At 40.1% G+C, this 17,523-nt stretch overlaps 1 protein-coding gene across 8 annotated transcripts in view; it reads right to left on the bottom strand.

Moving 5' to 3' along the window:
- LOC110535660 (DNA topoisomerase 2-binding protein 1) overlaps positions 1-17,523 on the bottom strand; it is a 128,160-nt gene that overhangs the window by 14,440 nt on the left and 96,197 nt on the right. For all 8 annotated transcript variants that reach the window (XM_036935412.2, XM_090190058.1, XM_090190061.1 and 5 more), the window contains one exon: positions 16,434-16,517. In XM_036935412.2, the coding sequence (XP_036791307.1) occupies positions 16,434-16,517 (84 nt within the window). The remainder of the gene's footprint in view (positions 1-16,433; positions 16,518-17,523) is intronic.

Here is a 17,523-nt window from a genome sequence, read left to right on the forward strand (position 1 = left end):
TTGTATCTGAATACCCCTAAAACTATCCTTATTTATATGAAGTGCCATAACTTGTGTGACCAATAAAAATAAGAAAGGAGAAATTGGGCATCCTTGTGGAATCTCTGAAATTCCATGGGATAATTTAACAGAGCTGTTACTGTTATTGTAAAGTGTCTTAATTACACTTTGAAAATATTGACCAAAACCAAAAAATCGAAGTCTCAAAAACGGTATCAAATGCCTTGTAAAAGTCTACAAATAAAATGAAGCTATCTTCCATAATGTGCTCATTGTAGTCTATCAAGTCCAATACTAGTAGAATATTATTACATATATGTCTGCCCTTCATAAGTCTTTCTGCAAAGATGGATGCAAGTAGCAGAAATTAGGCCTTGTGTCATAGAAACAGGCAGGACCCCTAAATCAATTGCCTCCTTAAAAACATAAAAAATAAATTCAATAATATCCTCCTGGAAATATTTATAGAATTCACTAATAATGCCATCATTCTCTGGATATGTGTTCTCTTTAACTTGCTGATACATTTTTTTTATTTCATTAATATAAATAATTTCATCACAAGACCTTTGGAAGTCTTCATCTATGACTTTTGCATGGTCTTTGACTGAGTCTAGAAAGGCAGATATGTAGGACAGGCATTACTGGTATAAAGGTTACCATAGAATTCTGAAACATATTTTTAAATATCTTTGGGATTTTCATTTTCTTTGCCATTTATATTAAGCTTATGAATAGATGTACATTTAATTATTATTTTTTTCCACCTTCCTCCAACCATCTCCTTCTTGATCTTACAAATGCCCCTTTTGCTCTCTCTTCATACATTGGCTCCATTTGTAGTTGTAAAGAGAATAACTGAATCTTTCCTTCTTCATCAAGGTCCTCCATAGAGATTAGAGAAAGTATTTCCTTAACAAGTTTATCTTCCCTCAATCTTTTAAGTTCAGCCATTTCTTTACCTCTCTTCATGGCTGTTTGTCTTATTTCATTCTTCATTAATTCCCAATATTTCCCATAAGACTTAAATAGTTGGGCTTTCCTCCAATTGTCTTGTATAATATCTTTGGCATCCATCTATATGAATGCTCAGTGTTTGAGATCAATTGACACTCTTTACCATGGCACTTTGAGATTGATTTGAAACTGAAAAACTCTTACGCACCACTGCACTTTGTATAGGGTTGGCTGGCCTTCAAGTCACTCGTAGGCTCAGTCACTGGTATACTTTTATTTACAAAGCCATTTTAGGTTTACTACCTTTTTATTTGGGCATTTTTATTGTTCAGAAATGTGGTGGGTACTCTCCTCGTTCGCTGGACTTTATCATGCCAACTGTTCCAAATGTCCAAACTGAATTTGGTAAAAGGGCTTTTAAGTACTCTGAACCATCGTCTTGGAACACCTTACAAAATACTTTTAAACTGGAAGAACTTGTCCCGATTGGTATTTTTAAATCACTGGTGAATGATCTTGAGACTGATTCCCTGACCTGTCAATATTTTTACATTTGCTGTTTTTGATTTTGTTATACTCTTGTGAATTCTATGGTTTTTACTAGATTACTTGTAGTTTTTCATGTTGTTTGTCTGTAATTTTTGTAATGACTTGGTGCTGCCTATCTTAGCCAGGACACTCTTGAAAAATAGATTTTAAATCTCAATGAGCCCTTCCTGGTTAAATAAAAGTTTAATAATAAAATCTTGAAATTATCATCTTCCAACAGTCTACTATTGAGTTTCCAATCACTCCGATTCAGTTTAACTTCATATCCATTAATATTTAAAGATAAGCTACTGTAACTGTTATTGCAGCTTTCTGTTTGTATGTAGCTTGTAAAGCAGTTAACTTCAATTAGATGGACAGATTTAGCTATGCACAACCACTTTTCACAACCATTTTCCATCTAACGTACAGTAGGCTAGTTGCTAACTATACATATAGTTCAGTGGAGTGTTGCTGACGGGAGGACGGCTCATAATAATGTCTGGAATGGAGTAAATGGAATGGTATTCAACACGTGGTTGATACCATTCAATTGACTCCATTCCAGCCATTATTATGAGCCGTCCTCTCCCCAGCAGCCTCCACTGATATAGTTATATGTCTGTCATATTGCTGTGTCTAGCTATACGTTAAACCTGATCAATTAAATGGATAGGTGTAAACTACAGTAGGTGTTTTTGCTAGAGAGACACAGAGAGGGGGGGATAAAATGAGAAAGGATGAACGTGAGAGAGGGGGAGAGAGGTGGGAAGAGAGTGTAAGACAGACAGAGAGAGAGAGATGGAAAGAAAAAAAACAGAGAGAAACACAGCAGTGCAAATATTATTAGACTTGAGTATTTCAACAACTCTTCTCTTCCAACTTGTTAGGCAATCATATCTACCTACGGGGGAAGGATGGCCAGCCACACAGGAGGGTGATTTTTACTAAGGAGGAGAAGGAGGCCGTGCTGACTGAGATGAATGCTGGCCATTTCGAAATGAAGCCTACGCTTCTTCTGACGGGGAATTGTCAAGGTGGACAGCTGGGCAAGTGAAATAACCTTTTGTTTATCAATCACATTCTATTATATCTGAAAATATAATAATTTCAATTAATGTCATATCACAGAGCACACAATGTTTCAATTTGTCACTTTTTGCTTAAAGGTCATTACACCCACGGTTCTCCTGAGGTCATCTTGGGTGACCGAGATCATGAACGCTGGTACAAGGTACGGATGTTACAGGTTATATTCTGTCACCAATGGTTTGTTTTATTTATTTTTTACTATTTGTTTTTCTATGGTACATAATCAGACATATTTCAATATCTAACGTTGTCAATAGATATCGCTTTCTTTCCCCCTCCTCCAGGTTTGGTGAATGGACCAACCAGACCCCTCAAGACTGCCATGGACAAGTCCCTTGATTGGTACCAGGAAGGGTGGGAGAACAACCGGAAGGTAATTCTCTTTGCACACAACAGCAGCATCCAGGCCTCCACCGAGTACGGACGGTTGACTGAGGTAAACAATGCAATTGTACATACAATTATTGCATGTACAGTGAGGGAAAAAAGTATTTGATCCCCTGCTGATTTTGTATGTTTGGCCACTGACAAAGAAATGATCAGTCTATAATTTTAATGGTAGGTTTATTTGAACAGTGAGAGACAGAATAACAACAAAAAAATCCAGAAAAACGCATGTCAAAAATGTTAGATATTGATTTGCATTTTAATGAGGGAAATAAGTATTTGACCCCTCTGCAGAACATGACTTAGTACTTGGTGGCAAAACCCTTGTTGGAAATCACAGAGGTCAGACGTTTCTTGTGGTTGGCCAGCAGGTTTGCACACATCTCAGGAGGGATTTTTGTCCCACTCCTCTTTGCAGATATTCTCTAAGTCATTAACGTTTCGAGGCTGATGTTTGGCAACTCGAACCTTCCGCTCCCTCCACAGATTTTCTATGGGATTGAGGTCTGGAGACTGGCTAGGCCACTCCAGGTCCTTACTGTGCTTCTTCTTGAGCTACTCCTTTGTTGCCTTGGCCGTGTGTTTTGGGTCATTGTCATGCTGGAATACCCATCCACGACCCATTTTCAATGCCCTGGCTGAGGGAAGGAGGTTATCACCCAAGATTGGACGGTACATGGCCCCGTCCATCGTCCCTTTGATACGGTGAAGTTGTCCTGTCCCCAGAAAAACAACACCAAAGCATAATGTTTCCACCTCCATGTTTGACGGTGCGGATGGTGTTCTTGGGGCCATAGGCAGCATTCCTCCACCTCCAAACACGGCGAGTTGAGTTGATGCCAAAGAGCTCCATTTTGGTCTCATCTGACCACAACACTTTCACCCAGCTGTCCTCTGAATCATTCAGATGTTCATTGGCAAACCTCAGATGGGCATGTATATGTGCTTTCTTGAGCAGGGTGACCTTGCGGGCGCTGCAGGATTTCAGTCCTTCACGGTGTAGTGTGTTACCAATTGTTTTCTTGGTGACTATGATCCCAGCTGCCTTGAGATCATTGACAAGATCCTCCCGTGTAGTTCTGGGCTGATTCCTCACCGTTCTCATGATCATTGCAACTCCAAGATGTGAGATCTTGCATGGAGCCCCAGGCCGAGGGAGATTGACAGTTCTTTTGTGTTTCTTCCATTTGCGAATAATCGCACCAACTGTTGTCACCTTCTCACCAAGCTGCTTGGCGATGGTCTTGTAGCCCATTCCAGCCTTGTGTAGGTCTACAATCTTGTCCCTGACATCCTTGGAGAGCTCTTTGGTCTTGGCCATGGTGGAGAGTTTGGAATCTAATTGATTGATTGCTTCTGTGGACAGGTGTCTTTTATACAGGTAACAAACTGAGATTAGGAGCACTCCCTTTAAGAGTGTGCTCTAATCTCAGCTCGTTACCTGTATAAAAGACACCTGGGAGCCAGAAATCTTTCTGATTGAGAAATACTTATTTCCCTAATTAAAATGCAAATCAATTTATAACATTTTTGACATGCGTTTTTCTGGATTTTTGTTGTTGTTGTTCTGTCTCTCACTGTTCAAATAAACCTACCATTAAAATTATAGACTGATCATTTCTTTGTCAGTGGGCAAACGTACAAAATCAGCAGGGGATCAAATGTTTTTTTCCCCTCACTGTACTGTAGTCTTTCAAAGTTGTGATTGACTTAGTGTTGTTTGTCTATTGTTATTTTTGTATAAGTACTTTCAGATCACAGAAATCCCACCTGATGTGGTGGAAGTTGTCGAACCAGATGAAAATGCCTTTCAGGCACGGACTGAGAAGGATTGAGGTTTTTGACCAGTTAAAATGATTGCCCGCTGTTAATTAATTTTATAAACACTGCACTAATCCATCAAATTTTCTCACAGTAAAATGTAACCTGTGAGTTTGTTTGTTTACGTCTCGGTCTCCTACCCCGTTCCCTTTAACTCTGCTCCTGCTCTCCAGGACCTAGGGGTTCTGCCCAACACCCAGACCTGGATCCACCTGATGTCCTCCATTACCAACCACCCTCCAACTTTTCATTACATCATCTATAGCTACTGTTGTTGTCATGATGTCATTATCTGCTAAGAAAGTTTTCTTGCTCTGTCATACTGGGCACATAATATGTGAGATACACAGATGAACTAAAAACACTAGCACTGCAAACACTCAGAACAAAGAGAGCAGCAGTGCCTGGACTTTGCAGTCTCCCTCTTCAAGTCCCCCTTCTGAGACTGGCTGCCTGTTGAGAACAAGTGACAGGCAGAATTCCACACACCAGAATTCCGTATTTTAATCTATGATTGCCATGGGAGTGCACAAAAAAATCTGTGAAAATAAATGATTGGCACAACAGCACCAAAAATGATCAACGTTTACGTAATCAAATCTTAAATATTGCTGGTTGGTTTTCACAGCTGTTTCACATGGTGTTCATTATTGTAAGTTGTAAGGTATCCTTTGATGGTATTTATTTCGTCCACAAGATTAATTGTTGTATCCTAGTACCTTCAATGGATACATATTTGAGCCAAGCTAGATAGAAAAAATATCACAATAGAGGACTAGTGAAGTGATATTATTTCAGTGTAGACAAGAGCAGGTTAAACATGACAGCCAGACAAGCCAGTGTGTGCATCAAATGGATTTGCATATGAATGGAGTGGAAATTAGCTGACTTCGTGATCTGTAAGGTAAGTAACTTTAATGTGTCAAGCAGATTACACGTTTTCTTTGCCATTTCCGAAACGTAGCAATGTTTAAGACATGGACTTCATGTTGTAATGTTAACAAGGTACCAACAAGTAGTTTGAATGAATGTTTTCATTTTATAAGCTAAACAAAACTTGTTTAAACAGCAAAATTCTTGCAGAAATCAGCCTTGTTAGAACAACACAAGGCAGGCTGTATGGTCAGGGCAGGCAGAACAGGAAGGGGTAGAAAACAGACTTGTAAAAACACGCTGGCAGGTTTGACAAGACAAGACTGGCAACAGAACTGGCAACAGACAAACATAGCAATGATAAAAATGTAATTTTGGCTGTAACGATCTCCAAAATTCTAATTCTAAGGTCATCATACCGTTGATATAGCAACGGAAGCGAATAGTTTATCGAATCCCATTGTGACCTAGAGGGGGACACTATTTGACTAGGGGACATTATTTAGCATGACTAAGTGACATTTTATTGCGAACAGAACATTTTAGTGCCCCCTCCTCTTGACAACGCAGAGAGAATAGGTAATTTCCTGCAATTCTACACATTTTCCCATGAGACAGTTTTAAAGCAAGTTTGTTGCAATCAATTATTATATATTTATTTTCTTTTTACCCCTTTTTCTTCCCAATTTCGTGATATCTAATTGGTAGTTATAGTCTTGTCCCATCGCTGCGTCCTCCGAAACATGATCCTGCCAAGCCACACTGCTTCTTGACACGCTGCTCGCTTAACCCGGAAGCCAGCCGCACCAATGTGTCGGAGGAAACACCGCACAACTGGTGACTGTGTCAGTGTGCATGCGCCCGGCCCGCCACAGGAGTCGCTAGAGCGCGATGGGAGAAGGACATCCCGGACGACCAAACCCTACCCTAACCCGGACAATGCTGGGCCAATTGTGCGCCGCCTCATGGGTCTCCCGGTCGCGACACAGCCCAGGATCGAACCCAGGTCTGTAGTGACGCCTCAAGCACTGCGATGCAGTGGCCTTAGACCACTGCATTACTCGGGAGGCCAAGTTTGCTGCAATTCTACACAATTTGCCAAAGGGCGGAAAGAAGATTGACATTTTATAAGGGATTGTAAATTATTTATAATGAAGGATACCTGGAGAAAATGGATGGCTCTCACTTCAGTAAAATATATTTTTACAAGGCCCCTCCTGAATGCTTGAAAACTTCATATTTTAATACCACAACAGAGCATGACAACGAATGAACGCATGCTGCAGCACCGGAGAGGTTTTGATTTCTGTACAGACTATTGTTAAAAAATAGAATAGTCTAAGTTTGGAACAGTATTAAAGATGTCTATCAACTGTAAACAATGTCAACAGAACCAGTTACAACTGAAGTATCAAGAAAAATACATTTTATTTTTTAAACACCGCAGCCGCATATCATCAGGTAGGCCTATACGCACTTTTATTTCATTCAGGAAACTATCATTTTGTCATTTATTCTATTTTATTCCATGATATTGTTGTTAAATAGATTTGTGACTGTGATAATGGCATGGGAATATAAGAACATCTGCTAGGCTAAACTAACAAACTAGGTATGCATAGCTCACCACATGATCCTCAATGGCTGTTAGACTAATAAGGCATTTTCCATTTCATTATTATTTAATTCTAAGTAATAATTGTTTTCAATTTCATTTTATAAAGCCTGAATGCAAAACGTATAGGCATGTTGTTGATGTGTTGTTGAAATGCTGAGCGCTCCTGCCAGCCTGTAGCGTGTCACGATTGCTTCACAATGTATTTCTGAAATGGCAGGCTATAGCCTTGAATTTATAATAATAATAATAATAATAATATAATAGCCTAAATAATTAATTTTCATTCCATCCTAGGCTACCTGGCTTGCTCCTGGCTGATTTAGAGTTAGCATATTGTTTAATAGCCTGTTGAAATGTTGAACGTCAATTGATAGTGACAGAATCACTGACAGAATCACATTAATTCCCAAGCAAAGTGGATTTTGTGTCTCCTTTGCTATAGAAGGCTGAAGAGCAGCCTCAATGTTATAGAGACAAACCAAATATATCCCATATGCATCGGAGTCCCATCTTTCCCTGGCATTTTACAGGTTGTTTCTAGCATAAAGCATTTGCAGACTAAAGTGTTGTTATAAATCATTTTAAATAATCATGTCTTGGCTGATAATCTATGGATAGTAGACCAATTTCGTCTGTCAAACAGGTAAACTCCAACACAAAGCCCTCTTGTTGTTAGTAGCCTAAAGTTACATTTAAATCAAGAGATGACTTTACAATGCAATTTGCACTTGAGGCATACTTGAAAGGAATTGGCTTATTTGGAAGGAATTGGATTGAGGAAAGAGGGCAAAAAAACATTGTCTTAAAACAAATGAGGAGTCTTCCCTGTAGCGTCAGGCGGGCCTGTACAGATAACCATGTTGAGCTAGACAGACATGGAAGGTTAGAGTGAACAGAGAAGAAACGAGACCAGAAAAGAAAACCATAGGAAAGAAGGCGTGTGACCAAAGGTAATAATGGGAAGAGAAGAGAGAAACTTCCTGTGCTAACGAGTGTTTGATCATATCATGAGATGATATCATCACTCTCTCTGTGCATTCTCACTGAAACCCCTCTCCACAGCCAAAGCTATAGATCTTCATTAGAGTTCGGTCAACTCATCAGATTGATTGAAATCCATTCCAAGAATTTGTCACACTCTGATCTGTTCCACCCGTCTTTGTGCTCGTCTCCACCCCTCCAGGTGTCGCCCATTATCCCCAGTGTGTTTATACCTGTGTTCTCTATTTGTCAGTTGCCAGTTCGTTTTGTTTCGTCAAGCCAGACGGATTACCAGGACGTGCACTTCGAGCATGCGCTGACCAACTGGCAATTGTCTTCACTGACATTTTCAACCTGTCTGAGTCTGTAATACCAACATGTTTCAAGCAAGAACACCAAGGTGACCTGCCAAAATTCCTCCTGACCGTTGTGCAGGTCTGAACCGCAACTACAGAAAACGTTTGGTTGAGGTTATAACTACCAAAGGAGGGTCAACCAGTTATTAAATCCAAGGGTTCACATACTTTTCCCACCCTGCACTGTGAATGTTTACAAGGTGTGTTCAATAAAGACATGAAAACGTATAATTGTTTGTGTGTTATTAGTTTAAGCAGACTGTGTTTGTCTATTGTTATAACCAATTTATGCAGAAATCCAGGTATTTCCAGTGTTCACATACTTTTTCTTGCCACAGTATGTGAGAATGCCATTCATTGACTACAGCTCAGCGTTCAACACCATAGTTCCCTCAAAGCTCATCACTAAGCTAAGGATCCTGGGACTGAACACCTCTGCAACTTGATCCTGGACTTCCTGGTCCGCCCCCAGGTGGTAAGGGTAGGTACAGTGCCTTGCAACATTATTCATCCCCCTTGGCGTTTTCCTATTTTGTTGCATTACAACCTGTAATTTAAATAGATTTTGATTTCATGTAACGGACATACACAAAATAGTCCAAATTCGTGAAGTGAAATTTAAAAAAAAACCTCAATATTCCCAGGTAAGAAGTTTTAGGTTGTAGTTATTATAGGAATTATAGGACTATTTTTCTATATACCATTTGTATTTCATATATATATATATATATATATATATATAAAAAATAACTACTGGATGTTCTTATAGGCACTTTAGTATTGCCAGTGTAACAGTATAGCTTCCGTCCCTCTCCTCGCCCCTACCTGGGCTTGAACCAGGAACACATCGGCAACAGCCACCTTTGAAGCAGCGTTACCATTCGCTCCACAAAAGCCGCGGCCCTTGCAGAGCAAGGGGAACAACCACTTCAAGTCTCAGAGCGGGTGACATTTGAAACGCTATTAGCGACCACCCCGCTAACTAGCTAGCCATTTCACATCGGTTGCACCAGCCTAATCTCGGGAGTTGATAGGCTTGAAGTCATAAACAGCTCAATGCTTGAAGCACAGCGAAGAGCTGCTGGCAAAACACATGAAAGTGCTGTTTGAATGAATGTTTACGAGCCTGCTGGTGCCTTCCATCGCTTAGTCAGACTGCTCTATCAAGTCATAGACTTAATTATAACATAATAACACACAGAAATACGAGCCTTAGGATTAATATGGTCGAATCCGGAAACTATCATCTGGAAAACAAGACGTTTATTCTTTCAGTGAAATACGGAACCATTACATATTTTATCTAACGGTGGCATCCATAAGTCTAAATATTCCTGTTACATTGCACAACCTTCAATGTTATGTCATAATTACGTAAAATTCTGGCAAATTAGGCGTCCCAAACTGTTGCATATACACTGACTCTGCGTGCAATGAATGCAAGAGAAGTGACACAATTTCACCTGGTTAATATTGCCTGCTAACCTGGATTTCTTTTAGCAAAATATACAGGTTTAAAAAAATATACAGTACTTCTGTGTATTGATTTTAAGAAAGGCATTGACGTTTATGGTTAGGGACACATTGGAGCAATTACAGTCCTTTTTCACGAATACGCACTGCATCGATTATATGAAACGCAGGACACGCTAGATAAACTAGTAATATCATCAACCATGTGTAGCTATAACTAGTGATTATGATTGATTGATTGTTTTTTATAAGATAAGTTTAATGCTAGCTAGCAACTTACCTTGGCTTCTTACTGCATTTGCGTAACAAGCAATATAATCTGGTGGTTAGAGCGTTGGACTAGTTAACTGTAAGGTTGCAAGATTGAATCCCCGAGCTGACAAGGTATCTGTCATTCTGCCCCTGAACAAGGCAGTTAACCCACCGTTCCTAGGCCGTCATTGAAAATAAGAATGTGTTCTTAACTGACTTGCCTAGTTAAATAAAGGATAAATAAAGGTGCAAAAATAGTTTTTTTGCCAAATCGGTGTCCAAAAATACCAATTTCCGATTGTTATGAAAACTTGAAATCGGCCCTAATTAATTGGCCATTCCGATTAATCGGTCGACCTCTAGTACGTACGGCCCAGTACATCACTGGGGCCAAGCTTCCTGCCATCCAAGACCTCTATACCAGGCGTGTGTCAGAGGAAGGTCCATGGACTGTTCTCTCTACTACCGCACAGCAAGTGGTACCGGAGCGCCAAGTCTAGGTTCAAAAGGCTTCTTAACAGCTTCTACCCCCAAGCCATAAGACTCCTGAACAGATAAGGGCTACCCAGACCACTCTTTTATGCTGCTGCTACTCTGTTTATCATCTATGCATAGTCACTTTAACTCTACCTACATGTACATATTACCTCAATTACCTCGACTAACCGGTGCCCCCGCACATTGACTTTGTACCGGTACCCCCTGTATATAGATAGCCTCACTATTGTTATTTTGCCGCTGCTGTTGAATTATTTGTTACTTTTATTTTCTATTTTTTACTTGACACCTTTCTTTCTTAAAACTTCTTAAAGCATTGTTGGTTTAGGGCTCGTAAGCATTTCACTGTCTACACTGTTGTATTCGGCGCATGTGACAAATACAATTTGATTTGATTTTGTAAGTGTAATAATTTTTTTTATGAGGGTTGTTCAATTAACTAAATGAATTTCCATTCAGTACATTTTTTATTGGGGATACGATTTCACATATCCTACATTTATGAGCCACAGAATGATGAGTTTCCTTTCTAATGGTTCCATTATTCCCTTCTTCTCAGCTGTATTACAGTCAGTGGCTCAGCCTGACCCCATGTTCCACATTCTGTTCTGGACACCTGCCAGACACTCACAACAGCTCCCCCCTGGCCCCACTAATATGCTTAGAATGTTAAACAGGCTAACAGCATACTGTATGATATGATTATGGAACACAGAGGTTGATATGGACGAGTAACACACCGCAAATACAAAACTGTTCTCTCTCTACCTGGAATCGTCCGAGACTGTGCTTTATAGCTGTTATCGGCACTGTTATGGTGCTCTCACTTTAGCTGTGTACTCTGTCTTACTGGACTGCGGAGCCCCACCTGTTTTGAGCCTTTAATCCCCCCAAAAATTATAAAATAAAACAATTCAAATATAATTGGGGATGCCTGTTTTGCATGTTATTTTGGCATTAATACGTGTCACATATCAGTTTGCAAACAATGTAATGAAAAAATATATATTTTTGAGTTTATAAAGCTGCATATACATTTGGTCACTTTTTTGCTTTCTTGAGTAAGGGAGCTAGGCAGGTGTTTCAGCCTAGCTCAGTGCATTCTATGGTGGTGGGGCAGCCAGTGAAAATACAGAGTGTAGGGCTTGGTAATGTTCTCTAGTTGCGCCGTGATTGGGTCAGTGTTCTGTCACTCATGGGGACACTACGTCACTGCCAAATCTAAGGATAGAGAGTCAAATCCCGGTATATCCCAAGCATTGCAAAGCAATCACTAGCCTGCTATTCAGTAGAGTGGGTGTATGAAATCCCAAGTCTGGGTTTAAGGGTCTCTTTCCAAGCTTAAAAAGGATAAATATTTAACATTGGCCATGATGTCAATCCAGCATGACTATTGCCACACTCAAAACAACTGGATACCTGGAACTGGGAAATCGGACTTCAGTGAGTTCAAGACAACTGGCAACGTGGGGAAAAAACGAGCTCCGACTGGGAAAATATGTTTTGAACAGTCATACAACTCTAGAGCTCTGACCTGAAGATCACTGACATCTTGATTCAACCTTTTTTTTCTTCCCCAGAGTTCCCAGTCTTGAAAGCACCATAAATCCAGAGATTGCCAGACTTTGATGACAAAATTTCCCCACGAAGGCACCTTCCTGTGGTGAGTCCAGACATGTCTTGTATGCTGCTGCATAAATTATGTAATATGCCAGGGAAATATGTATACTGTAGCTAAAAAAGTAATACTAAGTGTATGTAGTTTAGAAAGCTGTTAGTAGCCCATGTGCCTCACCCTAATAAGTTGGTCCCTTTTCCCCTTTTAATTTCCCCTACTGTTCTGACTTGGTGGTGCACATGTAGCCTATAGCCTGTTAAGAGTAATATAATTATTGAATATTGTAAGAGCTATCATTGTCTGCTTATATGCCCCCTTCACTTATCCTATGGTTCTGACTTGGTGTACAGTGAGAATACTCTCTTCTCTGTATACATCAATGATGTCGCTCTTGCTGCTGGTGAGTCTCTGATCCACCTCTACGCAGGCGACACCATTCTGTATACTTCTGGCCCTTCTTTGGACACTGTGTTAACAACCCTCCAGGCAAGCTTCAATGCCATACAACTCTCCTTCCGTGGCCTCCAATTGCTCTTAAATACAAGTAAAACAAAATGCATGCTCTTCAACCGATCGCTGCCTGCACCTGCCCGCCTGTCCAACATCACTACTCTGGACAGCTCTGACTTAGAATACGTGGACAACTACAAATACCTAGGTGTCTGGTTAGACCGTAAACTCTCCTTCCAGACACACATCAAACATCTCCAATCCAAAGTTAAATCTAGAATTGGCTTCCTATTTGGCAACAAAGCATCCTTCACTTATGCTGCCAAACATACCCTTGTAAAACTGACCATCCTACCAATCCTCGACTTCGGCGATGTCATTTACAAAATAGCCTCCAATACCCTACTCAACAAATTGGATGCAGTCTATCACAGTGCCATCCGTTATGTCACCAAAGCCCCATATACTACCCACCATTGCGACCTGTACGCTCTCGTTGGCTGGCCCTCGCTTCATACTCGTCGCCAAACCCACTGGCTCCATGTCCTCTACAAGACCCTTCCAGGTAAAGTCCCCCCTTATCTCAGCTCGCTGGTCACCATAGCATCACCCACCTGTAGCACGCGCTCCAGCAGGTGGTCACCCCCAAAACCTCTCTGGTCACCCCCAAAACCAATTCTTTCTTTGGCCGCCTCTCCTTCCAGTTCTCTGCTGCCAATGACTGGAACGAACTACAAAAATCAAATACAAATTGCTCCTTTGCACCCCATTATTTGTATTTCTACTTTGCACATTCTTCCACTGCAAATCTACCATTCCAATGTTTTACTTGCTATATTGTATTTACTTTGCCACCATGGGGTGTATTTGTATTTACTTTGCCACCACTTTTCCCTTTACCTCCCTTATCTCACCTCATTTGCTCACATCGTATATAGACTTGTTTCTACTGTATTATTGACTGTATGTTTGTTTTAATCCATGTGTAACTCCGTGTTGTTGTATGTGTCAAACTGCTTTGCTTTATCTTGGCCAGGTCGCAATTGTAAATGAGAACTTGTTCTCAACTTGCCTACCTGGTTAAATAAATAAATAAATAACCTGAATGGCCGCTCAACAAGGAAGAAGCCACTGCTCCAAAACCGCCATAAGAAAGCCAGGCTACGGTTTGCAACTGCACATGGGGACAAAGATCGTACTTTTTGGAGAAATGTCTGGTCTGATGAAATAAAAATAGAACCGTTTGGCCATAATGAACATCGTTATGTTTGGAGGAAAAAGGGGGAGGCTTGCAAGCCGAAGAACACCATCTCATGTTGTGGGGGTGCTTGGCAGCAGGAGGGACTGGTGCACTTCACAAAATATATGGCATCATGAGGGAGAAAAATGATGTGGATATATTGAAGCAACATCTCAAAACATCAGTCAGGAAGTGAAAGCTTGGTCGCAAATGGGTCTTCCAAATGGACAATGACCCCAAGCATACTTCCAAAGTTGTGGCAAAATGACTTAAGGACAACAAAGTCAAGGTTGGGGTGGCCATCACAAAGCCCTGACCTCAATCCTATAGAAAACATGTGGGCAGAACTGAAAAAGTCTGTGTGAGCAGGGAGGCCTAAAACCCTGACTCAGTTACACCAGCTCTGTCAGGAGGAATGGGCCAAAATTCACCCAACTTATTGTGGAAAGCTTGTGGAAGGCTACCCGAAACGTTTGACCCAAGTTAAACCATTTAAAGGCAATGCTTCCAAATGCTAACTGAGCGCATGTAAACTTCTGACCCACTGGGAATGTGATGAAATAAATAAAAGCTGAAATAAATAATTCGCTCTACACATATTCTGACATTTCACATTCTTAAAATAAAGTGGTGATCCTAACTGACCTAAGCCAGGGAATTTTTACTAGGATTAAATGTCAGGAATTGTGAAAAATTGAGTTTAAATGTATTTGGCTAAGGTGTATGTAAACTTCTGACTTCAACTGTACATGCTAAAATTGCCACTGAACATATGGAATTGTTCTAAGATGTTCATACCATGGACCATTTAGCTATTTAATTTAGAATTTTAGGACCCCTTCAGCTATCAAATTATACTTTTTTTTTTAAATGATTTGATAAAATATTGAATTTGTCCTTTACTACTATAGCCCATAGAAAATCATTGAATAAAACATTCATAAATGTAAAAAAGTTATCATAAGGAATAAGGTTTTGAAATGTCTGTCCTATCTGTCCTAGGAGGCATAAGAAAGCTCATTGAATTTTGTTGTTTTTTTGGACACATTCAACTCATTATTTTTGTTGGCACAAAACTACCTACCTACTTCCATTTGTTTATATGGGTTACTTTCAGATGAGTCCTTTGACACTTGTAAGGGTCGTAGAGCAAAAACGCAGTCTCCCCTTTCCATAGTGGGGACACATTAGTTTGTAGCTCAAATGGGTCGGACACTACAGACAGAATCTGGCACATCAGCGTTACCAACTTCAGACGAGTCCTGTGACACTTGTGGGGGTCGTAGAGCAAAACGGAGAACACCATCATCTTGATTTTTTGGGATGTCTCACGGTCTGACCAACTCCGCTGTAGCTCTGCCACCGTTCACTGCAGAGCCGGAAAGCTGCCATAGGTGGATGCCCATGCTTTAACTGACGGATTTTGATGGGGATTTTTTAATTATGTTACTTAGTTTAACGCACGGGTGTGTCAATAGATTCTTAAGGATTTTAAGGAACAAACTAATGTAGCTAATGTACAGTTTTACAAGTTTGATCAATGTACGGTACTACGAGTTTGGCTAATGTACAGTACTACGAGTATTAACCCAGTCAAAGCTGGGGGAGGGGGTACTACTAAGCTATGTAGAATTGTTTTAAGAAGGTCATACGAAGGATCATATTGCTATTTGATTTTGAATTTTAAGAACTCTTGAAGAATAAAAAAATATATATTAAAACATGATTTGATTTTTAAAAAATTGGGCCTTACTGCTATTAGCTCATACAAACCCATTGAATAACAGATTCACTACATGGAACAACAGATAGACACCATTTTAGATTTCGTTTTTGGGACTATCATAGAAAGTTAGGAAACATTATGATATATTTTTTACACATATTTAACTAAACAGACTCCATATGTACTTCCATACAAAAAATGGACAGGTACCGGGGGGACTTTCAGACGAGTCTTGTGAGGCCTGTGGGCATCCTAGAGCAAAACTGATATGTACATGTTCGTGAGAGTCTCATCGTCCCATAGAGGGGTCATAATAGTTTGTAGGCTAAACCGTTCAGACGCTACAGACTTTGTGGGGATGTCTCATGGTCTGACAAACACCGCTATAGTTCTGTCACCTTTCACCGCAGATGCGTAAGTGTTACATAGGCGGATGCGGTGGATTGAGATACTAGTATTGATCTGTATTTATCTCACTGTGCTATGAGTCTCACTAATGTACAGTATATTATTTGACTGTATTCTATCTCAGTTAGTATGAGGACCCAGTCTTGTCTACTCACTCAGCAGCTGGCGGCGCAGGACCTGCAGGCTTCTCTTCATGGTATCATGTGGTCCGAGTCCTCCTCCACAGTGCTCATGGTTCTCTGTGGAACACAACCATACCAGAGAGAGAGATTAAGATACTGCATTGTCAGGTAGCACGGTTAGCTCAGGTAACTCAGTCAGATACTGATGTGATTAAGTGAGGATATAGAGGAGAAAGAGAGTGAGAGAGCGAGAGATTGAGAGGGGGGAGATAGAGAGGATGGACAGAGAGACAGACAGAAAGAGACAGACCAACAGACAGATCGGAATAGAGATAAAAATACAGTCAAGAGAGAGATCAGGGCAGACTAATCTGTGTTTATAATTGCTAATCAGTTCAGCCAAAAACAGAAAGAACTCAAAATGTATTGAAAAATAAACTCCCTCTGACAACAATAATAAAGATATATTCACAGCGACAGGCATTAATACTTATCCATGAAAAACAACATAAATCAGGGTTGGGTTAGACCTTAAATGTACAGACTTGGCTCCTTAACACTGGCTAGGCATTATTTTATATACAGTACCAGTCAAAAGTTTGGACACACATACTCAAAGGTTTTTCTTTATTTTTACTATTTTCTACATTGTAGAATAATAGTGAAGACATCAAAACTATGAAATAACACATATGGAATCATGTAGTAACCAAAAAAGTATTAAACAAATCAAAATATATTTGATATATTATTCAAAGTAGCCACCCTTTGCCTTGATGACAGCTTTGCACACTCTTTGCATTATCTCAACCAGCTTCACCTGGAATGCTTTTCCAACAGTCTTGAAGGAGTTCCCACATATCCTGAGCACTTGTTGGATCTTTTCCTTCACTCTGCGATCCAACTCATCCAAATCAAATCAAATTTTATTTGTCACATACACATGGTTAGCAGATGTTAATGCGAGTGTAGCGAAATGCTTGTGCTTCTAGTTCCGACAATGCAGTAATAACCAACGAGTAATCTAACTAACAATTCCAAAACTACTACCTTATACACACAAGTGTAAAGGGATAAAGAATATGTACATAAGATATATGAATGAGTGATGGTACAGAGCGGC

The sequence above is a fragment of the Oncorhynchus mykiss genome, chromosome 11 (genome assembly GCF_057628025.1).
Source record: "Oncorhynchus mykiss isolate SJ-2025 chromosome 11, ASM5762802v1, whole genome shotgun sequence".
NCBI lineage: Eukaryota > Metazoa > Chordata > Actinopteri > Salmoniformes > Salmonidae > Oncorhynchus > Oncorhynchus mykiss.